The 24,771-nt window shown below is 39.1% G+C and overlaps 1 protein-coding gene across 1 annotated transcript; it reads left to right on the top strand.

Annotated features, from left to right (window-relative positions):
• Positions 1 to 2,426: 2,426 nt before the first annotated feature.
• Positions 2,427 to 13,969, top strand: LOC131232801 (LOB domain-containing protein 30-like). Its single transcript, XM_058229285.1, has 3 exons — positions 2,427 to 2,568; positions 2,619 to 2,974; positions 13,593 to 13,969. The coding sequence occupies exons 2-3, from the start codon at positions 2,681 to 2,683 to the stop codon at positions 13,881 to 13,883; spliced, it is 585 nt and encodes a 194-aa protein (XP_058085268.1). The 5' UTR covers positions 2,427 to 2,568; positions 2,619 to 2,680; the 3' UTR covers positions 13,884 to 13,969.
• The last annotated feature ends 10,802 nt before the right edge of the window (positions 13,970 to 24,771 follow it).

The raw sequence follows: 24,771 nt of genomic DNA, 5'->3' as shown, positions 1-24,771 counted from the left end.
TGATTATCTGAAGCGTCCGTAGTCTGGAGTCACAGATGAATTTGGATCATCAAGAAGGAAAAGTTTGAACGTTTCATATTCGTTAATATTCAAATCCAAGACTCACAGGTTAAGATCATTGAAGCATGATTATAAAGGAAATATCTTCTACAGGAGCTGCAACGAGGTTATAAAAGATTCAGATCATGCAGATCGAGGCAAAAAGCCTCCCTCGTACGGTATAGCTCGAAGGAAGTAGATTGTGTGGTGACCCCAATACCAACCAGCGTTATGGAGCCACCGTGATGTATGTATTTTATATCCACCACGTCCATCTGTTTTCCCGCTCATTATAGAAAATGATCCCAAAATCTGAAGAAGATCCGAACCTCAAGTGGACCACACCACCACACCACATGAAAGGGTGCGGATTGTAACACCCACCGTTGAAACCTACTTAGGGTATTTATTGGCCATCCAACCTTTTGATAAGGTCACAATATCAGCTTGATCCAAAACTTGTGTGGCCCCTAAGAAGTTTTTAATGGTGGACATTCAATCACAACTCTTTCCAGTGGTGTGGCCCACTTGAGCTTTTGATCTACTTCATTTTTGGGCTCATTCCCTAAAATGAGATGGAAAATGGATGGACGACGTGGATAGAACACATACAAGATGGTGGGCCCCGCGGTGTCTAACACCACCCACGTGCTGTTGGGGTCACCACTCAATCCAGTTCCATAAACCGTACAAGCGATCTTTGTAAAGACATCCTTCCCGTGCAAGTGGATGTCTATCGATTTCAAGGAGTGACCCACCTGATGCTGAGATCATCACGTGGATCCTACCGTCTGCATGGTACAGATTTCTTACACATGTGGCATGTTGGCGAGAAAGACCACGCAGTAGTTGTTGAACAACACCGTACAACAGTTTGTTCCTTATCAGCTCTCTTACGCTCTACTATAGAAATACAAATACTGAAACCAACCGTACAAATATTTTCTCAGCGTAGATTAATTGTTACGAAATGTACAAATCATGTTTTGTTGCCTCCATAAATGGACGTATTATATGGTAATCGGGACCGTCTACCAAGTGGGCCCCACCAAGGATGACCTGTATATATAGAGTTTTTTTTTTTTTTTTGAAAAAAGATTCAATAATGCTTGTATTGGAGTAATAGTCTCTCCCCTTCTGATCAGTTCAGGTCAGACCAAAACCAGATAATTAACATAAATGGAATCGAGCCCAGGTCTCTCTCCGTTTGCTGATTTTTGGGAGTTGTTTGATACTGAGGCTATGTATGGCGCTTGATACACAGATATTTAGAAATGCTACAACAAGCATAGATTAACTCAAATTGAACCGGCTAAATAGAGGAACCAAGTATCGATAAGATACTATCAGAAAATCAGATTGGTGGAATAATCCTGGCCTTTGATTGAGGGATACTTATTTGTGGAAATAGAACCATTGGATAATTTTCATTTTTAACCGTCCAATAAACGACTACCAATCCAAAATGCGGTTTACCACATAATGTTAATTTTTGGTTCATGATAAATCTAAAGTGGGACCCATAATTTTGACGGTTTAGTTCGAATTGAATGCGTTTACGTAGCTGAGTTACATGCACTGTTTGGGATGTCACGTGGAAGTAAGGAAGGAGGGGATATCAAAAGACGAGAGCTGATCACGCACAGACAATGTACCAGAACTTGTGGTACGGTACTATCTTTCCAGCTAACGTTCCACTTTTCTCAGACATCAATACCAACAAATCGTTTGGCCCCACTATGAAGATCATGTGGGACAAAAATCAGACCGTTCCAATCATCAGGTCCGCTACATCTTTGACATCAGTGGAAAACCGACGATCCATCTTAACATTCAGGTGTGGCCCACATAGTGATTGAATCAGCCTGTTTTTCAGGAAGGAAGATCTTTAGGTCGGAGCATACCATTTTTACGGTACTGATGATCCATACGAGATGGTACGGTGGCAGGAGTTGCAACACAGACGCCTGTACGTGATCAGTTACCCAAAGGAAAAGGCCAAAAAGGCAAATCAAATGAGTAATGATGGATCTAAGATTGTAATGTAGATGTGGGCAGGAATTGGAAGCCTGCCTACGTGAGAGTCGCAAATGGGGAGGAGGGTGTGGCGTCAGCATATGCAAGGTGAGAGTCACACGTGGGGAGAAGGGCGTGGCGGTTGGGAGTTGCTAGTAGCAGCAGGGTACCGTAAGTTTGCTTCACGCAACCTTGCTTTAAAGGATGATGGTTGGCGTGGCTTTAAAGAGTAAACTAAGAAGAGGCCACAGACCCACCACCAAATACTTCCCTAAAAAATAAAAATACCGCTCTCTCTCTCTCTCTCTCTCTCTCTCAAAATAAAAATACCGCTCTCTCTCTCTCTCTCTCTCTCTCTCTCTCAGAGAAAAGGAAGGAAGAACTCTGTCTACCCCCAAAAGGAAGCTCTCTGTCTCGCGAAAAAAGAGAGGAGCGAGGAGATCTCTCTCACTCTCTCTACACCATAAAGAGAGGAGAGAACAGCTCTCTCTCTCTCTCTCTCTCTCTCTCTCTCTCTCTCTCTCTCTCCATTCCCCTCTCTCTCTCTCTCGCACTCTATCTACCACATAAAGAGAGAAAAGAACAGCTCCCCCAACCACCACAAAGAAAGAAAAGAGGAAGAAAGATGAGTAAAAGTATCAGTTCCAGCAGTAGTGGGCCTTGCGGTGCATGCAAGTTCCTGCGGCGAAAGTGTGCGACCGATTGCATATTTGCACCATACTTCGATTCAGAGCAGGGAGCGATCCACTTCGCTGCGGTGCACAAGGTCTTCGGTGCCAGCAACGTCTCCAAACTCCTCCAACGCATTCCGCCTCACAAGCGACTCGACGCTGTCGTTACCATCTGCTACGAAGCCCAAGCTCGCCTTAGAGATCCTGTCTACGGTTGTGTCTCTCACATCTTCGCACTACAACAACAGGTATGGCTCACTAACGTGCACTTGGGGAGCTTTGCACCCCTTAATTTCTACTTATGGAGTAGAGAAACAACTGCTACACTGAATGTTTTAGGGTTCTTTCTTTTTGGCAGTGAAATTAGGGTTTTGCCTACGTTGGTAGTTAGCCTTCTTGAGGGTTCTAACTATCGAACGCCGATGCGAGTGATGCACCACCACTTACAAGAAATTAAAATAATTTAAACATTTTCTTTTTGGACTTTTTGGCATTTCTTGAGTTTTTCGGATTAAAAATCATAACATTTTCTTTCTTGAAACTAAGGTTTGGGTTGTAGCCCTTTGACTAGAACATCAACACTAAAATACATTTTCCCATTTTGCCTTATCTTAAAGAAATGTTCACAAGCTTCAGATACATCGCTGTATGTGAACCCACATACAACTCTTTCTTTCCTGCCAACGCGTCTGATCTTGTGTAGAACGTTTGAGCTGTGCTGCACAGTAAACATGACCTTGATTGAAAACCAGATGGTCGATGGTTTAGTTACATCTATGAAGTTAAGAAACAGTCGATGGTCTGAATAAATACACGGGTATGGCCAACCTATGAAGTGACTGGTCCAGTTTTCAATTGAGGAAAGAAAGTATTGTACGTTAGAGTTCACGTTCAAGTAATTGTATTCCAACGTCAACAAATACTTTCCTTTATTTTCCACCAAATTGTCGCTTGTGTAGAACATCCGAGGCTGCCAGCTATGCAAATTGTGGCCGGAGAATCAAGATCACGTGGCGCTAAAATCAGGGTGGCCCACAATCTCCAATCAGTAGACAACCATATTTTGATATATGAGAATGACTGATTTAAAACATCTAGACTTTCAAGAGCAGATGAGAAAAAATGAATTCAATGAAGCTTTGTAAATAGACCATCCTCGTAAAAATAAAAATTAATAAAATTTTAAACTGAAAGCAAAATTTGATTAAAAAGACCTTACTTATGTGGCTCAATCATAATAGCAATCTTTGCTATGGCATTAGGTAATGATTTTTTTTTTAATTATTTTTTTAATATAAAAGATGAATAATATTATTAAGCAAAATAAAAACGAAAACAACAACAACAAAAACAAAACTTAGGGAATAATAGCTATTACAAATTCTAAAATCTTGGTAATTTTTTTTTCAAAAGTTAAGTTATTAAGCTCTATGGATCATCCTTTAGATGTGATCTTGTTTTTACTATTAGCTAAAACATAGATTTTAAATCTAGCTGTACCCTTTAATAGCCATTACAAATATCATTGAATTATCAATACCATACCTTCAAAATAGAAGATTCTCTCCGAAATATATCCCAATGAAAGGAGGGGAAAAGCCTATACCCTTTAATAGCCGTTACAAATATCATTGAATTATTGATACCATACCTTCAAAATAGAAGATTCTCTCCCAAATATATCCCAAATGAAAGGAGGGGAAAAGCCTATACGATAAATCCCAAAAGAAGCTACGGCCGCATACATAGTTGGCCACACATATGTAGACATGTGGACACAGGGAAGGGAATGTGAGAGGATTCTCTCATCTTCTCACCCTCTCTCTTTAATGGCCTGTTTGAATATTCAATTCAGTGATAAATACCTGGTAAATGGGTAATGATTATTTCACATGATATTTACAGCACCATTCCCAGTGCTTAATTTAACTGGCTGCTCTTTAGACACAAAAACGAAGAAGGCCACAAAATATTTGTGAGTCACACCGTGATGCATGTTGATTATCCACACCGTTCATCCATTATGCTAACTGAATTTCTGGCATGATCCAAAAAATGAGGTATATCCAAAGCTTAAGTGGACCACGCCATGGGAAAAAGGAAATCGAACACTTACCGTTAAAAACCTCTTGGGGCCACTATTTCTTTTGTTGTGGGCCACTTGAGTGTTGGATTTGCCTCATTTTTTGAATCATGGGTCAAAATATTTTGGTAAAATGGATGGACGGAATGGATATATAATACAAATTACATTGGGGTCCACAAATTTAAATTAACTCTTTTGAACCGATTTCCAAGGCAGAAATTCGTTTGAAAATCAAATTGGTGAAATGGTAATAATTACCCATTTATAGGGGTAATTACACAAGCTTTAAAAAATTGAACATGCCCTAAATCTCTCTCTAACCGATATATAATGCCCTACAGGACTTGGGCATCCAAAGCTCTATTTTATATGTCATTTCCTCCTAGAATATGATTTATTTATAAGAAGTCGGGATTTCTAAGTGAGGCACTATAGTATAGTGCTTCATTACCCTACAATTGGTAATGCCCTACTATATTTAAGGTCTATGAAGCCTACCTAACTATATAACCAAGTTGACTCCATTACTTCATTGAACATGGCCGTTAGGGCTGTTATTGGACCAAGCCTAGGGTAGATCTTGGCCTGGATTTTGAACTATTTTGGGTCGGGCTGTCAGGTCAGCCCTATTCAAAATTTGGATTTTTTAGGCTCGAGCCCGGCCCATTGACACCCCTAATGGCCATCCACCCTTAATTCAATTCTCATGCAAATGAAGTAATAGATCATAAGATCTCAATTGTCAGGATCATCATCTAATGCGATGAAAATAATTTAACGGTTAAAACAAAAGGTCAACAAAACGCTCCACTTAAAACCTTTAGCACTAGTACTAATGAAAAAGTACTATTTGATGAATTGTTTAATCTATCAAATCTTAGTCATAAGAGTATCCCTAAGAGACTAGTGACTTCTACGTTGGATCATATATACCCCAACCGTATTGTAATGCATGAACCCAACAACTCCCCATATATAGGTTACTGTAATTGACTTCATGAGGTGGTGGAAAGCATATTACATAAAGAACCCGCCCTACATGCCCTTTAGTCTGAGGATTAGTCAAAGCTAGTACATATATAAGTTGATCATAATCCACGAATAATGTGTAACGTGCCGGATTTTGTAGCTCGAGTATTGTACTCTTGTATCGAAATCCCAACTATTAAACTTAGGAAAAAGATACACATTTAAATTTTCACCCAGTTAGGGACTTATAACAAACCACAATACATGAGTTCAACTAGTTTCACTATAATTAAAATAACAAACTACTGATTTAAATTAAATAACTCGGTTGTGCAATAATGGGGCGCCTCCTCTAATGTCTCCTTGCTTACCTTCTTATGGTCTTCTAATCCTACAACATATATTTAATGTACATGTATATACACACAAAGAATGAATGACCATCTTAGTGAGAAATTCCCTCCAAGGTTACACATCTGTCATAATAGTCAAGTATAGTTTCAAATAGAAAACAACACATACAACTTTCAACTCAAATATACTAATCTTATTTAAATTCATACATGCATGAAATGTTCTTGAGACTTGTGAATGCACATCTAGCTGACAAATGTGGGTGAAACCCAAGACATAAAAGGGGACGGCCGCACAATGACTAGTCATCCGATAAAATACATAAAGGTACGTGCATACAATGACTAGCACATGTCAATTCCACACAAAATGGATGGCCACATGATGTCTAGTCACGCGCTAAAATACCCGAAGGTACGTGCACACAATGACTAGACACCCGATGAAATCCATATGTCATGAATGCATGATTTGTCCAATCCTTATTATTCTAATTTACAAACAATCCAATTGTGTAAAACTTATATAACTAATAGCTTTTCCAAATCATTATCCATCAAAGATTAACTGTCCTTATTAGGACATTAGTCCAGTGATGAGGCAGATCCATAGCTGAGGTGGGCCACAATACTTGATTTTTGATTTTTTAATGATTGATTTTCGTCGATCCGACGGTCGAATTATTTCCAAGGCTGATCAACATTCCTCCAAAGGGTCCTACGGACCCAATGACTCTCTAAGAAGTATTTAACAATTGGATTTAAGGAATATTTAGAGAGTCCTTACAATTTAGTTGTGTATCACTTGACATTCAGTTGCGGAGTTAATGAACAATGGATCTGATGAATTGGGTCCGAAATTTACTTTGTACTGTTTAATTCATGTGTCAAGGGGTCATGACAAGTCTCATTCTAATTTAAATTTTAAAAATAAATTTTTTTATGCAATGTTTTAAAATTTTAAATATGTACACATGTACTTGCAAATTTTTTTTTAAAATTTCAACAGTAAAATTGCAGACTTAAAATAAACAAGTATTACAACCAATTAGACTATAAGTTACTATCCACCTAACATATAAGTTTTTACTTATCTTGTATGTTATACATTCAACTTCCCTATGGTGTGGCCCACCTATGTTATGAATCTGACTTAATTTTCGTCACGGGGTAAACAATAAAGTGTAAAACATGATGAACAGAGTAGCATGTCCAACATGGCTTACTATCATAGAATTTGGGTGTTGTAGAGAAATATGATCTGACAACAACTTGTACCTGATGGGGTTTTTTCCCCAGGCTCGACCGGTCGTGAGCTTCACTCGATCGGTTGAGGGCTGGTGCACGACTAGTCGTGGACTAACTCGACTCGTTTTCCAGCGAGTTGTGGTTTTGGATTTCCGAGGTGCTTAACTAGTCGTAGGATGTGCTTAACCGGTCGAGGGTGTCGCTTGATTGGTTGAGGACTCTGCATGACTAGTCGAGCTTATGTAGATTTGAGTCTGGATCTTATGCGGACTGCGAAAATGCAAGAGGTAATGTAAGAGGGTTTCTTAAAGCTTTGCAAGGATTTGCTAAAGGGTTTAGGGTTATCAAAGGTGAGAGAGAGATAGAGAAAAGAGAGAGAGGAAGCTTGTGGAAGGGAGTCGACGTCTTAGCGCTTCCACGTCCTCGTAATCGGTGAGATCTCTCCATTTTCTTTTTATTCTCTTACTGTTTATCCACTCCTGCGTGAGTGATGAAGGTTTGATCCATGCGGTGTGTGCTTGTGATCGGTTGTAACGTTTTACTTTATAGTGGATTGTTGATCTGGACGAGGTCCCATAGTTTTTTACCTCTTTGAGGGTTTTCCACATAAAAATCTCTTGTGTCGTGTGGTTTATGCTTTGATTGTTTTTATTGCTTTATTAATTATCCCATAATTTTGGTGTTTTTGGAGGCTAGATCCTAAGGTTTTGTGCAAGGCCCCCAACAGTACCTATACAAATACGTAGAGGATTCAATTAGAGATAGTCTAACTTCATCTCCATGAAAATTGCATGGTAATTCTCATTAAGTTCACTCATGTATCATATCAATGAGAGTTAAAACTAACCCATATTCTTTTTAAAATTTATCACAACACTATTAAAAGATTTCAAGTCTTACTTTCATTGCGACTCTCTTGGATATCTGGTTTGAGCCCTCTCTCAATTCCCATTACAAGCTCCAATGGCCATCATTTCTCTATGTGGAATAGATGTGCCTGCACATAGTGTTCACTAGTACTTATTGTGTATTAGAGTAAATGAGTGTATCTAATGGGGTAGACCTTTAACTACTAGTATTTTTTTTCTTAATTTTCAAAATATTATCAATAAAGGAGAGGGGAGAGGAAAATCCATAATTTTCAGTTTTAACAAAAATATGGTATCAAAGACATGCATCAAACCTTAATATAAACACTGAGCATAATGATGGGAAATAATCTTAACATCTAAAATTCATAATTGAAGTTCAAAAATCTATCCTCTAAAATGATTGCTGCGAACTCCATAATAGTGGAGAGAGAGTGTGTGCACTACCTTGGTGACACTCTTTCTATTATACTCGCAGTAGACCATAACTCGTAAGATGAGACAAGTATAAACAGTCCTGCCATATAAGCATAGCTACTTTTCCTTATGCTTATCAATTGTGCAAATGGAGTGTGGGATTGACTCAGGTGTTGGAGTTGCCACTAGCTAGATAAAGCTTAGAATATACGATTGGTTAGAAACGATAAAATTGATTGTGCATTGGGGAATTGTGAGATTTCCTGACTCAAGTGACTCTAATGGGTAGTTTGCGATCGTCAATTGTGAGTAGGGGCCTCGATGACAAAAGAGGAAGGCATTGGGTACCATTTTCTATCTACACAACATGCGGTGTCTATTTTACGAGATTTTATAATTTTTAAGGAGTTTCAACATAATTTCGATATATATATATATATATATATATATATATATATATAGTATTGCTTTGCATAACTCACGAGGATCCGGGCATATAAAAATAAAAGAGGTAATAACATTACTTCGCAAAGTCAAATGCTTTTAGGTAGACAAATATGTCACGCCCCAAAATTTGGGTACCCGAGTAGGGCTACTCAATACCCAAATTCCAGACACATGAGCTACAATTTATATGTTATCATTAATGCATAAATAAATACTCAATCCCACAAGGCTATGTGCATATAACATAAAGGAGGATAATTATAAATTTTTAAACTTAATGAAGCAACATTGTCCATACATCCATAACTAAAACAACTAATTAAATTAAGTAACTTAACTTATTACATCAACATTAAAATTTCAAACTAAACCTAATGCAACTAATAATAAAGGCCCGCTTGCTCGAAATATTCCAACTTGACACCTATATAGTTTAAATTTAACGTGGGTACAATGACTCAACAGGATCATCTTAAACACAAATCTAGAGTTCTAAATTTCTTAAGTCTTGAAGTAAGTAATATATTTGGAATAAACATAATAACAAGAATTATGCTAACATCAAGTAAAATGAATGTAAAAATGATATGCATGCGATACTAGTTGATGATTCAACGTAATTAATTAAATAAACATACAAGATTAATTACAACATCGTACTTAGTGTATGGTCGTGTTGCATTAACGCCCACGCACCGGTACCTCATGGTGAGGGACCCATTTATACGTTAACCGGTCAGACTACTTCTCCAGTTGTACTTCTGACGTATGTCCATACACACAATTGTACTCATACACTGTACACAGAGGAAACTCCGAAGGATCCAATAGGTTATAGGGTCTTTCACCCAAGGGACACGATTGCCCTAATTGCTGGCTTTATGGTCTCTTACCTAAGGAACATAATTGCCCTACTTGCTGGCTTTAGGGTCTCTCACCCAAGGGACACGATTGCCCTACTTGCTGATACAAACATTATTTCTTTCTTTAATTTTTTTAAAATAAAAATAAAAGAGCATGAATGATATGAACAATTCTAAAATTAGCAATAAAATAATTTAATAAATATAATTTCTATGTTACAATGCAAAATCTGTACAAGGTGCATAAATTTAATGCTGATAAAAATTTAGTCTCTAAAATTGTAAAAGAGAACTGTTTACTGTAACCGACGGTAAATTTGAATTTTCTAAGGTACACACCGTGTTTCGTAATAGTGTGAAAATTATGCCAAAGCCTTTGACTTTTCTGAAAATTTTATTTAATCTCTCAATTTGTGATTTTCTTTTTATATTTTATATATTGATATAACTAATTAATTTTTAAAATTTTAAAATCATATAAAATTTATAATATTAAAATTCTAACTTAAATAATTATTTAACCATATATACTAAAGTTTATATTAATCGTTAAACACCAAACTCTATAATTCTCAACAATTTCATAAATAATCTTAATTTCATTTAATTAATTTCATATAAATTTAGTTCTTAATATTTGAATTGAATTCGTATTCCAAGTGAGCGTAATTATTATTAATTTTATAAATAGTAACTACAAATCAAATTATAATATAAATTTACAACTCAATTAAACATCTTAAGGTAATTCTTGATTTAGGTTAATAAATCAACTAATCTAGAGTCCTATATCTATATTTATATATGTTAAATTTATATATTTGTATATGTTAGATTCATTGAATTAATTATTTCAAAATGTTAATCATACATCAAATTAAAATTTTAAAATGTTCAAAAGGAATTATTCTACAAATTTAATTTATATACATCAAATTTTCTAATAATTTGTATTTAAGTTAATTAATTTATAACATAAATTTTTATTTTTTTCTACAAATTTCTGGATTAATTTGAAGTTAGATATAAAGAAATTTTAATTAATTAATAAATCCATAAATTTAAAGTGAATTTTATATTATGGATGGTAAAACAATTCAATTCAAATGAGTCCATAAATTACAAAAAATTGAAACTATAAATATACGTAAACATTTTTTAGTAATAATTTAAAATTAATAATTCTTAAGAATTTTATATTTTAAATTAATTATATATCAATTTTTATAATAAAAATTTAATAGACAGAAGCATCTAAAATTTTTATATATGAGTTAGAATGACACGAAAAATACAGAATAATTTATTTCAAAATTAAAGGATTAACTAACCTATTATATGAATTTTAATTAATTAATTATAAATAAAATTACATGAAAATTTAAATTTAAAAACATAGAAATATAAAATTTCAGATTCGTAAAAGATCACGTACCTTTAAAAAATCTGATGATCCAGCCCTGCTCCAATTACTCTCTCTCTCTCTCTTTGATTCGATTGTTTCTTTTTTTTTTTTTTTTCTTTTTATAAAAAGGAGTGAGTAACGAAATAGAAGAGTGGGGAATGTAGACCGTTTCGATTGATGGGAGGGTTCGGTGCCCATTACCATACGCAAAAGAAAGAAGAAAGGAGAGAATGGGTTGGTCTGCAGTGACGTGGTTCCGCACGTCATTAGAGATATTTTTTTTTTTATTATTATTATAGATGTGGTGGGTCCCACTAATGATGTTATAAATCCACTCTGTCCATCATCTTGGCCTAGCCATGAGAGGACATGAGGTCAAAAATGAGGCCGATCCAAAACTCAAGTGGGCCACACGCAAGCAAACGGTGGGGTTGGTTCCTACAAAAAATGGGTTGTTACAAAATATAATAAAGAAAAATAAATGCTAATGAAGAAAAATAAAAGTGCGAATAGATAATGCAGATATGTTCAGAATGTGCGGAGTGAAAAAAAGATTTGAGCTTGATTGAGAAGTGAGAAGGGAAAGGGAAGGCCATACACACTTATTGTGCAAAAGGGATGGTTGGATATTCCCAATTTCAACCCTACTCTTGACTTAACTTGATTCTGTTAACAGATTATTTCTTTCGGGGTTGGCCTTCTAAGTCGGGCATGACCTTAGCGTTAGTCAAGAATCTCCGAATTCTTTAGAGAAGAAGGCCCACCACTGATGCCTCTCTTAACTCCCTCTGTATCTCATTATGCCTCGGCGTTTGGGCCCCTAGAATGGCAATTGTTGCGTTGCATTTGTAAATTGAGACCGTTGGCTCGTGATGAGCTGACGGTAAACACTTGTCTCCTCTCCGTGAATTTAGAATATGGGAGAGGGGATTGAGATCTTGGTTAGGTAAAAAGTATGTCAGGTGGATGTCGGCTTGTAGTGGGCCGACGATCCACGTGGTTCTATTTTGTTTGACAAAATAAGTACCTTGATACCTATTGGATAAAAAAACGGAAATAGGGATAATGACATCGCCGATGGCTCACTGCGAGTATACTTTTTTATTTTGTTGATCGAGTTTGTTGGTTACTTCTGTGAGGTATTGGGGACCTTTAACATGTGACCTATTCATATTTACAATGCTTTGTAGGACGGATAAAGACAACTTTAAGGTGTTAAATAGGGTTTTTTTAGATGGTCTGAATTATCATCCAGGACTTGATTGATTGAGTTTCGAATCTATTAATCAAGTTCATTGATTGCTCTCATGACATGTTAAGAACACTGCCCATTTGATTGATTAGATTTCCAATGGTCCTCGAATTGCCCGGTATAGAAGCTCCATCAAAGTCTAAAAAGTAGTTTAGTCTCACTTTAGATGGGGTGTCTACCAGAAGGTGAGAAGAGAGGGAGGGCAAAGATAACAGACATTGAGTTGAATAGGTTGGAGAGAGTGAGTTGAATAGGTTGGGTAGGAGTATTTATATGACATTAATGCTTAGTTGGGAAAAAAGATTTAATGGCTTGATCTGACAGTGAATTATAAATGTAAAAGCTTTATCATTATAGTTTTACATACTTATTTAAATATGTAATTCGGAGTTAAATCCAAATGTCATTGAAATAGGAAAAAAGAAAAAAGAAAAAAAAAAAGAAATAGGAAAAGAAATTTATAATCATTATAAATTTACAATAAATTACGGTGAAAATCACTCATTCAAATTTAAGAATTACCTTATTTCCAATTGATTGGACATCTTAATAATGGAAAAGTAACCTCATTATACATGATATCTGAACATGAAAATTCTCAATCTAATTTCGGTTGGCATGCATTACAATTTGTAATCATTGTACTTTGACAGTTCATTGCCATGGTAATTCGTTATCCAAGTAGGCACCTATATCCATGTAATGCATGGCATTTTTTGGAATTAAAAAATACTACTACCCGTTGTTAATGGTGGGGGACTTCTTTAATTAACTGTGCGGATACCAAGCTCTTATTTGAAAATCTTCCCATCTAAGACCGTCCTACCATTAAGATTTTTGGTAGACAGCATGGCCCGACAGATGGATGATCAGGATCTTTCACGTGTTCGCAATTTTTACAATTTTATACACACACCACTTTGCACCGGATCTCTAACAGGTTTTTGGTACTTGCAGGTAGTGAATTTGCAAGCAGAGCTAGCGTACGTCCAGACTCACCTCTCAAGGTTGGAGCTTCCACCTCAACCTCGCTACCTAACGACCTTCCCTGGCCCACCTAGTGTGGGTCCCACATCCGATAATTCGGTGATTTTCAACCCTCAGCAGCCACAACAGTCATCCGAGATGTTGATCGGTCAGGATTCGCTAGACTTGCAGTCTGGCAATGTTGAATTTCAAGCACTGGCTCAAGAAGTACTCTCCATATACTTTCCTGGGGTGAGATTTCCACCGTCGAAATCTTGTTGAACGATTTCTGTTAACTGTTCCTGATCTGATACGATCTTCGCGACTCTAGCTAGTCTTAATCAAATCATCCAAATGTTAAAACTTCATCGGAATTTTCTCAAGTGATGGATAATCTTCAATTAACTGTTCATGCATTGGAGAATTATGGGGTCCTGTTCCAACAAAAAGGTACCGTTCACAGGGCACTACTTGTGCATGTGGGTCCCACCGTATGATGATCCATACTGTTGATCTGCGAACCCCAGCTTGGATGGATGATCCACGCAAAAACCTCTTAGATTCAAGGACTGGAACTTTTCCATCAGTGGCCTACATATAGATGGTTAAGAAGCTTTTAAAGCAACGGTCCACATTCAACAGAAAATAGGAAAATGATCTAAGGGTTAAAGGATCTCCCAACCAGGAAGATTTTCAGGGAATCCCCTATCCATGATAGGGCACATCAAATCAATGGTCTGGATCGCCTTTGTAACGGGCCCCACATGCACAAAATCCTGTTTATCATAGCCCACCCATGTTCCAAGGCTCACCAGCCTACAATTTCTCAAATTCAAATAGGCTTCGTTTTTTTTTTTTTTTGGATTACGAAGGTAATAGAATATAAATTATATTCTTATCCCAAAAATTCGTATCCTAAATTCACGTGGTGCGAAAATTTTTAACGTGAAAGATGGTCCAGTGACATGGATAATGTCTCAGTTGTTAAGCACTCACTTTCCTAAGATGCTGCACCCAGCTGCGAGATCCAGACCTCTCATGTTCTGGCCCTTGCTGTGGATCGGGCACACCCGCAAAATCAAGTCGATCAGGCGATCGTAGCCACTGATCAGAGCACTCTTGAAAATTACTGATGCCCAAACTGGAAGAAGTCCATCCAGGAGGCAATGAAAAAAAAAAAAACTTCAGGAACTAAATATCAATAGAAAGTGACTAGATGAACAGTCCATACATGTGACACGTGTAAGGCGATTGAGTTCTTGATGACCAGCTTAGATATTAGCGTTGAGCAATGTATAATCTCTCGTTTACTCGTGTAGTTTGTGTAGGTTTTGATAGAGTGCAGGAGCCCGCACGGTAGCTCCTATGAGGTGCTGGTTTCCAGTACTGTATTGCACACGTATCAGAGATTGGGGCCACTCATTAGGTTGGTTACACTCTGACCATTGGTTATACACTTATCTAGCGATCGGCACATTTACTGTGTGAATTTGTACTTTTGGACTTTGATTCTAACTGTCCATTTTTATTGTGCAAGTTTAACCTGCCTGATTAGTGGACCATCGTGATTTTTGGTTCATGGCATGTTGATAGGGTTAGATACCTGATGAATGGACTGGATCTTTGACACGTGTGGGAAGCCAGGCATTGAATAAGAGCTATCATGCAAGCCCTATATTCTGCTAAAACCCACAGTGATAGCAGCTTAGTAGGCGTACATGTGTGGAATTTTTGTCAAAGTAAAACCAAGGTTGAAATAGTTGGACCCCTTTGACATTGCTTAATCAAATGTTTTTGGGCCATTGTAACTTCCAGGATTTAGCATTTAATTAACGGTGTTTGGTTACACTAAATATTATGATATTTCATGATTAATCAGTCTAGTTTGGTGTAATTTTTATAATATTTTTATGTAATTTGCTACAACCAAACACACCGCAAATGATAAAGACATTTGGTTGAGGCCCATGCATTGAAAAGAAAGATCAGAGCAAATATGCTTCTAGCCTACCAATGATGTAAGTCTCTCGCTGTGCTGAATGCCCACCATTAACCATTTTTCATTCTGACCGTCCATTTCAAGGCCTCTATTCCCATGGTTTGAAAATCCAGACCGTTTGATTATACTGTGGATTGAGCATAACCGATAAATCTCACTATAATATTATAACAGCCTACATCTTGATTTTGCGTGTTGAATTGGATCACTCATGTACTTGCAACCGATCATTTGATAGCGATAAACTGGGTGGCTAGGATTTCTTGATCAGTGATACTTTTGGGCCTTCTTACGTCCACAACGTGCCTCACAATCTTGACCAGACTTCTTTTTGGGTATCAATAATCAGGTAGCCCTGGTGGTCTACAGGCCCGGCCCAAATAAGTGGGCCCAACTCCAACAGCGTGGCCCACCGATTCATTGGTTTCTAGATGGCCTGACTAGTAACCAGTTCTCATCAATTCAACTTCATAATGGGCTGGCCCGAGGTTGAGAATTTTTAATTCAGGTTGTGCCCGAGCCTTGAAGACGTGGCCCGCTCAAGCTCGGTTTGGGGTTTAAGCTTGGGCCTTCTCGTAGATTTGGATAATTGAATACAAGTATTGAAATTCAAATCGATTAATTATCCAAACACAATGCCATCGACTGTGATTTCTGAGCCAATTGGCAGGGAAACCAAACGTGCATGCAGTCCCTTTTTCCCAGATTCGTAGGATGAGCGGTGCAGGATGACTTGGCCATTCATCTAGTGAGGCCCATCGTTGAATTTATTGGGCCCAGAATCAGGTGGGTCCACTCATTAGATGCTCTCTACATGTTTGAGAAATTGGACGGTCATGAAAGAACGACCAACTGTCCAAATTCAACAAACACATGACCTCAGACAAGTGGGCCATCTCCACCATCAAACTATCGCAAATGTAGTTCTTTTGGTACATGGTTTTAAAAACTTGAAAGAAACTGACTCAACCACCTGATTCAACTCGACTTAACCAGACTTTTTTCTGGGAATGACTCGGGCATAACTCTGACTATACAAAAAAGGGTAAAACTCGAGAATAACTCATTGAAACTCAACTTGTTTCTGCACAATTCCACATGATTTGTATATTTATTTGAATACTGGATATTATTGAAAAAGATTTTTAAAAATGTACGATTATTCAAAGCACTTGCCCGAGTTTTAAAGTCGACTCAACTGAGTTTTGAGTGAAGTGTTCATTATTTTTAAACTATGTTTTTGTCATTTCTAAATCGAAATCACACGGGATTTTCTTTAGAGGTATGCTAGTGATATACAGCAAAAACACATTTTCGGCGACCGCCTCTTAAATAGCGTTTGAGCATGATCTGGGTAGTCTTGGATGATCAGTGTAGATGAGACCACATGGCACAGATAATACATCCGTGTTGTAGGTGAGATATTATATATATATATATATATATATATATATATATATATATATATATATGGAGGATAATGCACTACTAAGAAAATCTTCTTAGCGACATGATAGGCAACTAATTTAGAGATAAAAATGCATTTAGTAAAAAGCATAAAATATTAAAAAGGGATAACTGCTAATTTAAAAGTAATGACATTGAAAATTATCACGTAAGCAATAATTATCGAAAGTTTATAAATATGAAAAGGGCGATTGGTTTTGGTTTGAACCAAACTTAACTGGTTCTGACAAAGCTGCATCATCACCCTTGCATTACGTGGCATAATCCCAGGCCACCCCATAGTTACATGTGGCAGCATGGGTACATGTGAGAGATCTAAAGCTGCGCAAACAGATTGGCTACTCGCCCTGCCACTAGCCCCGTGGATGTTCGTCGGTGCTCTTTGAGCCTCACCATGAGAGGTATATAAATCTCAAGTGGACCACACCACAAGAAAACAATAGTGATTGGCATCCAATCGGTTGATTAGGTCATATAGACCTATATGAATGGAAAAAACAAAGTTTTAAATGGTCGACGTTCATTCAACACTTTTTCCCATAATATGGTCAACTTGAGATTGATATATGCCTCATTTTTTGTCTCATACCCTACATTGATCTAGAAAAATAGATGTACAGCATGGATGAAACACATTCATCATGATGAGGTCCTCAGAGCACCAACTACTAGCTAGCGGCAGGGGAGTAGCCAATCCGTTTCTTGACGCGGATTAGCTACTGACAGGCTACTGAAGTGACGTAACTAAGTTTTGTGGCCCACAATGATGTATATTCTGTATCCACATCATTTATCCATTTCAAGAGATCATACTCGGGTATGATCCAAAGAATGATTCAGATCCAAAGCTCGAGTTGCCCACCACCCCAAAACATTGGGGAGACTGACGCCCACCATTAAACAGTTCTAAGGGTTACAAAAGTTTTGGATCAACCTGGTATTTGTGTTTTACCTTCTTTCATGTCTACGTTAACATATGCACAGTTTGGATTACAAATAAACACCATGGTGGACCTTAGGAAGGTTTCAACGGTGGGCGTCACTCTCCCCTCTATTTTTCTGTGGTGGGTCAACTCCGGCTTTAGATCTTCTTTGGATCATGCTCCGGAATGATCTATCCAAATGTATGGACGGTGTCGGTGCAGATACAACACGTATATCATGGTGCCCACGGAACTTGGTGACGTCACTTCAGTAGCAAATCTCGCCACTCAACCTGTCAGTAGCTAATCCGCGTCCGGAGAAAACTGTAGGTCGCATGCTTCCAAAGACAGGCTAATCTTATTGGCACGTCTTCCACACGAGTGCAGATAAATTTGTTCGCCAAAAGAAGCAACATATATTCTAAAATGAATGCGTGTGGTACAACAATGGTCAGATCAGCAGTGGGTTACACCTTTGGAGCGGACCGGATGTTTTACACGTGTTGCGCGTACCATGTGTCAAAGCTTGACGCCATTAAAATGGGATTGCGGCGTTGGTGGATCCCCATATCCACCGAGGTGGGTGAAATCCCTGACTGTGGGACCCACCTTGATTTATGTTCCTTGCATGCACCTATACATCCATTCTAAAAACTCATTTCATGGCATGATATAAAAAATGAAGCAGATCCAAATATCAGGTGGACCATATTACAGGAAAGAGTGGTAATTGATCATACTTCTCATGGGCTGCAAACATGCTGGATCAGATTTGTGTGGTCTCTTCATCAAGGTCTTTGTGACCTTATCAAGAGGTTGGATGGCAAGTAAACATTCCAATAGCCCTCATGAAGTTTTTAATGGTGGGGATTTAATCATGACTGTTTCCTATAATATAGTCCACCTCAGATGTGGATCCGCTGCTTTTATGAGTCATGGACTAAAATGAACTTTCAAAATGGATTGACGGTGTGGATGTAAGGAACATACATCGTAGTGGGCCCCACTGTTAGGGATCCACTTACCTCTATGGATCGGGCGATCCTCCCAACCGTAAATTGTACTTATTTTGAAGGGATCCACCTTCATCTGTCTTTCACGTTGGGGCATCATGTGGACAGCTAAAAACGACGTACAAGTGGTCCATTCGAATGGACCCCACCATGTATCAATTACATCTCAGGGAGCAGATAATACTCCAACTGAATGATACTGTCCATCCAATCCGGATCACCTGATAGACCCACGAGATCAACAACACGGACCACCAAATCACATGCACTACAGCCCAATCCATCCAAATCACAAGGACCACTGGGATCTATCCTAATATCAGGACCATGTGGGGTCCACCAGGATGTATGTGTTTTATCCATGGCGTCCATTATTTTTGCTACGTCGTTTTGGAGCACCACGCCAAAATTGAAGCACACCCAAAAGCTCAAGTCCACCACACCCCATGAAAAAGTAAGAATAATGATATCTGTTTAGGGGGTGTTTGGCGCATGGTAGTGGGAAGGATTAGGTGGGATGGGATTAAAAAAAACGTAATTATTACATATGGTAGGGATTGTCCCCTGTTACCGTAGGATAAGCTTAATTCCATGCTATGTTTGTAATACAGTGGTACATTGAATGGATAGACCCACCATCATTTGAAACTATTGAGAATAACACTACAACCTTATTTTATGACATGGGCCTAAAAATGAGGCAGATCCAAAACTTATGTGGCCCCAAAGAAGTTTTCAACGGTAGGTATTGAATTCCCACTACTTTCTATGGTGGGGTCCACTTGAGCTTTTGATCTACTTGATTTTTTAGCCCATGCTCTAAAAAGATCTAAAAAAATGGGTGGACAGTGTGGATATAGCCCACACATCATGGTGGGACCTACACAACTTGCAACATGGAGTGGAATTGACATGATACCTAATGCAATTCCATCTAATCTAATTTCAAGCTTTTCCATTCTTCCCAAACATTGAGTGGAATTGGCAGGACCAAATGCAATTCCATCCCACCTAATCCCATCTAATACCATGCGCCAAACGCCCCCTTAAACCTTTCTCGATCAGGGAATGCTTGTTTCTCATCCAATCCAACCTGTTCATAAGGTCACATGCTCTTGAAAGAAGGGAAAACACAAATATCAGCTTGTCCAAAACTACTGTGACCCCAATAAATCTTCAACCATAGGCTTTCAATCTCCATTGATTCCTCTAGTGTGGTCCATGCTCTAAAATGATGTGGTAAAATGAGTGGACGGCACAGATATATTTCGATTTTGGGCTCATGACATAAAATGTGGTGGCAAAATGAATGGAAAATGAATGGACATTGTTGATGCAGTTTCCGGCTCACCCCCTTTCCTATGCAGACACCTGCACAGGAAGAGGACAAAGGCTTCCCTATGTTGATACAGGAGACCCTCCGATGTTAAAGTTAGAATCTGGGTCTAGGAATATGGGCTTAAGGGAGAGAATGTGTGTACCTTTCACTTTGATGTGCCTCCCATTTATAGGAGAGATGTGATCCTCCCATTTATAGGAGAGATGTGATCCCGTGGTTTTGGGATCTTTTCCTAGTTCATAGGGGATAGGCTGTTATCTGTAATGATCCCAAGATCTTATATCTCGTAGATTTCCAAGATCGAGAATCATCTTCGGAAGATCTTAGAAGGCAAATCTTTGATGGCGAGCTGAAAGCTTGAGGCTCGGTTCTTGGTCAGACGTGGCGCTTGGTCGTACGTCGGTTGTTCTTGCAGCCCCGGCTTATCCAAGTGGCTCATGCCGGTCGGTATATGCATCGATTGTTTTAGGATCGACCAATAATGTCTGAGCCTCACTTGGCTGGGGCGTAGCTGTTCTTGAATGTACTTAGTTGCTGATTAGAGATTGCCTTGTGGCCGACCTAGACGTTCGGTCAGACTGGGGTCGAGTCATGATGTGACTAGCTCGAGTTTGATCAATAGCCACCCCATGATCTGGGTCGGTATAACGCGGCCACTATGGGACTCTGGGTATCCTCGAGGCTATATCAGTGTCCTCAGAGGCCTCGCCTCTCTGCTCGCTGGACATGTGGGCCTCAGTCAGGCTTGGTGCCTTAGGGACCGGGCCATGTCCATAGAATTGGTACATTCCATAAGCCAACTCATCGACTTGTCATATTTTTCCCCCAACAGACATCATTGATAAAACACATATATCACAGTGGGCCCCACAAATTCACGGTCACCATTCAATCAGTGTCCATATAAACCATTAGAGCACTTTGGGTTTCGGTCCATGCTCTATCCATGAATGTGTAGGCAACTTGAACGGTCCGGATTCCTATACACGTATGCCATATGTTCGGTAGAACACACAGACGTGGACGGTCCGGATTCCTATACACGTATGCCATATGTTCGGTAGAACACACAGACGTGGATTGCGTACTCCCCCCTCCCCCCGCCCGTCCCTAGCTCTGAATGGGCAGTTCTGTGGGCAGGCCCACCATCATGTATCTGTACATCCAAACCATCTATCCCTTTTCTCATATTATTTTAAGGCATCAAAACAAAAATGAGTGAGATCCAACAATCAAATGGACCACACCACAAATGACTCTTGCATTTAATGCAACTGACATTTAATGCTTTTTGCATTTTAATGCAACCAAGATTATTATTTGGTGTGGTCCACTTGAGCATTGGATATGCCTCAAATTTTTTGTGTTCATGCCTTAAAGTAATCTGAAAAAATGGATTGACGGTTTGGATGTACAGATACATCACGGTGGGCCCGCCCACAGAACTGCCCGTTCAGAGCTAGGGACGGGCGGGGTTAGTACGCAATCCGCGTCCAGAACACACACACTCTCAACTTAAAAAATGGTGGTGAGCGCTCACCGTGTTAATAAATAATAACCCAGGGAAGTAGAAACATGTTTCCCATGCTCCGTCGTACGTCCTATTCAAATGCTTTTTTAGATCGTTGCTTCAGATTTACACATACGCAAGGAATCAAAGGTGTGAAATAAGATATATCACGAGATCTACGATAGTTGATATGGTGGGGCCACATCTCTCACTTATAGTGAAAACGTATAAAATGTTGGAGAATCACACTCGCTTTCAATGGCCGCGATCGGAGGTAGTGCTTGATGTCAGTCACAGTAAAATTAAACCGTTGAGACAGGTTGGTAGGGTTTTGATAGAATTCTGGGTCCCACAGCTACCATAGGTTCGCGTTCCCGCTGTCCGATAGCACATATGTAACCGATCTAGGCCTTTCATTCGGTGTACGCTTTGTGAACGGTCAGGATCCGTGACATTTTGGGAACGAAGGGTAATTGAGGCCGGATCCTCCGCAGAGCTTGTGTTGGGCCCACCATGACGTGTTCATGACATACAACCCGATTATAACGAGGGACGCGGATTAGCTACTGACAGGTTGAGTACGAGACTCGCTACCGAAGTGACGTCACCAAGTTCTGTGGGCCACACCATGATGTATGTTTTGTATCAACACCGCTCATCCATTTGGAGAGATCATGTTAGGCACGATACAAAGAATGAGTTAGATCCAAAGCTCGAGTGGACCCCACCACAGAAAAAAGTAGGGAGAGGGACGTCCACCATTAAAAACTTCTAAAGGCCACAAAAGTTTTCGATCAAGCTTATATTTGTGTTTTCCCTTCTTTCATGTCTGCGTTAACACATGAACAGGTTGGATCTCAAATAAACATCATGGTGGACCTCAGGAATATTTCAACGGTGAATGTCACTCTTCCCATTGTTTTCTATGGTAGGGTCTGCTCCAGATTTGGATCTGCCTCATTATTTGTATCGTATCCTAAAACTATATCTAAAAATTGATGAACGGTGTGGATACAAAACATACATCATGATGGGACCCACAGAACTTGGTGAACTCACTTCAGTAGAAGTCTCGCTGCTGATCCTGTCAGTAGCTAATCCGCGTCCTATACTGAGGTTTGGGGGGCGACACCAATTGCTGGGTCCTGACAGCAAGTAGCCAACGGATGAGAATTAAAGAGATTGGATAATCCTAGCCATACATTTTTTTCCTCTTTGATTTTGACAGTCAATCAATTCACTGATAGAATTACGAAATATAACACAGATTCTGTACTTAGAACAGTCAGCTGGTGTGATTTTCAACGGTAGGCGATCCACTGATTGAAAATACTAGATGGACGGTCTAGTTTTGTCATCCCACCTGACACGAGTAAGGAATGACGAGATCAACGCGGTTTCCTGATCCAGGCTGGCAGAAGAAAGTTATACTCATTTGGATTGAGCTGATCCCTGCGTCTGACATTGTGGGCCCCATCTCATTAAAGACTCTCACGAGAGGCTACGGTGTTACTTGGGAGCAACGTATGCGAATTTCCTACAACAGTTATTGCAGACAGCCCATGTAACAAAAGACTCGCTGGGCCTACCCTTATTTTTGCGTGACATCTACTCCGTCACGTTAGGACGTGAGCCCAAGATACTGGCCAATCAAACATTAATGCAGGAAACCCAGATAGAAAACAGTAGAGATAGGGACAGTCACCATTCAAACCTTCCTAGGGCTCACCTAAGGCTGCTATTTCGTGGGACCTGCTTCAATGGGCTTGATTTCTCAGATCACGTGGCAACTGGCAAACGGAGTGACTTAAAGTAAACTACCGTGAGGCCCACTTGGCTTTTTATTGTACGTGCTAGCTCTTTGACGCGTGCGGGTAGCGAAGTGGGCCAACTAATCCAGCGGCCAGAGCTCCTGCGAAATAGACTGCCGCTGTGCTACCGAATCAAATCGCCCTGGCGCCAATGAACCCAAAAATCATAGTAAGCTAAAATAGCGGTGGGCGACCACATACGTAGCAGTTGAAATAGAAAACCCACCGGTAGTTTTTTTAGGCCACCGTGGTGTTTATATGTCATCCAATCCAATCATCTAACGTGCCTGGTCATGGTTAAAGCACTCTCAAAACTATTACCATTCTCTAAGTCAGGGCCATGTCTAGTGTATTTACTATGAATTATAGTCGAAATTACAGTTATCAATTAATATCAATTTAATCGTCGGTTGCATTTGATAACATAGAATTAGAATTTATTGTGTTATGGGTAAAATTGAACGGGTTAAAGGGAAAGGTCAACTCAGACATATATGCTCATCACATGGTCAGCTAGTGTCGAATGTAACCAAGGAGACCTTCAGCGGCCAGAAAACAGTAATCCATTATTGGGGAAAACACTTATCACTTGAACTCAACCATTAAAAGATAAAGTATTTTCACTTCCATCAGATGTTGAGCTCTTCCATGATCCTATATAATTTCAAGTTGTTACTCAAATCATCTCTTGGTAAGAAATCTTGAGGTATGACTTGACATGGAGCAAGATTTTGAGTTACTATACTTACGACAGCCCTATACTATGTAATAAGATGAAGATGATGATTATCCCTGAGGGCTCGTTTGGCCAGGCAAATTGGAAGGGATTGGAAGATAGATCTCGAGATTGGCCAAGTGTGCCAAATAGACACGAGATCCTGATCCCAGGATATAGCAATCTCATGGATCTTAAGACAATCCACGACATCACCATCATTACCTTTAGGGTCCGTTTGGCCGGGTGGATTGGAAGGGATTGAATGGTATTAGGGTGGATGGCATGGATTTTGTGTTGTTAGTGGATTGTCTTAAGATCCACGGGATTGCAGTATCCTGGGATTGCTATATCAAGTCTGTTTAGCATTGGATTGTCTTAAGATCCATGGGA

Source organism: Magnolia sinica, chromosome 18 (assembly GCF_029962835.1).
Source record: "Magnolia sinica isolate HGM2019 chromosome 18, MsV1, whole genome shotgun sequence".
NCBI classification, from domain to species: domain Eukaryota; kingdom Viridiplantae; phylum Streptophyta; class Magnoliopsida; order Magnoliales; family Magnoliaceae; genus Magnolia; species Magnolia sinica.
This window is presented reverse-complemented; position numbering and strand designations above follow the sequence as displayed.

Excerpts from the sequence above, each read along its gene's own strand:
- LOC131232801 (XM_058229285.1), top strand. The coding sequence starts at position 2,681 with ATGAGTAAAAGTATCAGTTCCAGCAGTAGTGGGCCTTGCGGTGCATGC. Across the intron at positions 2,975-13,592 it reads TCTTCGCACTACAACAACAG|GTAGTGAATTTGCAAGCAGA; the intron begins GTATGGCTCACT and ends TGGTACTTGCAG.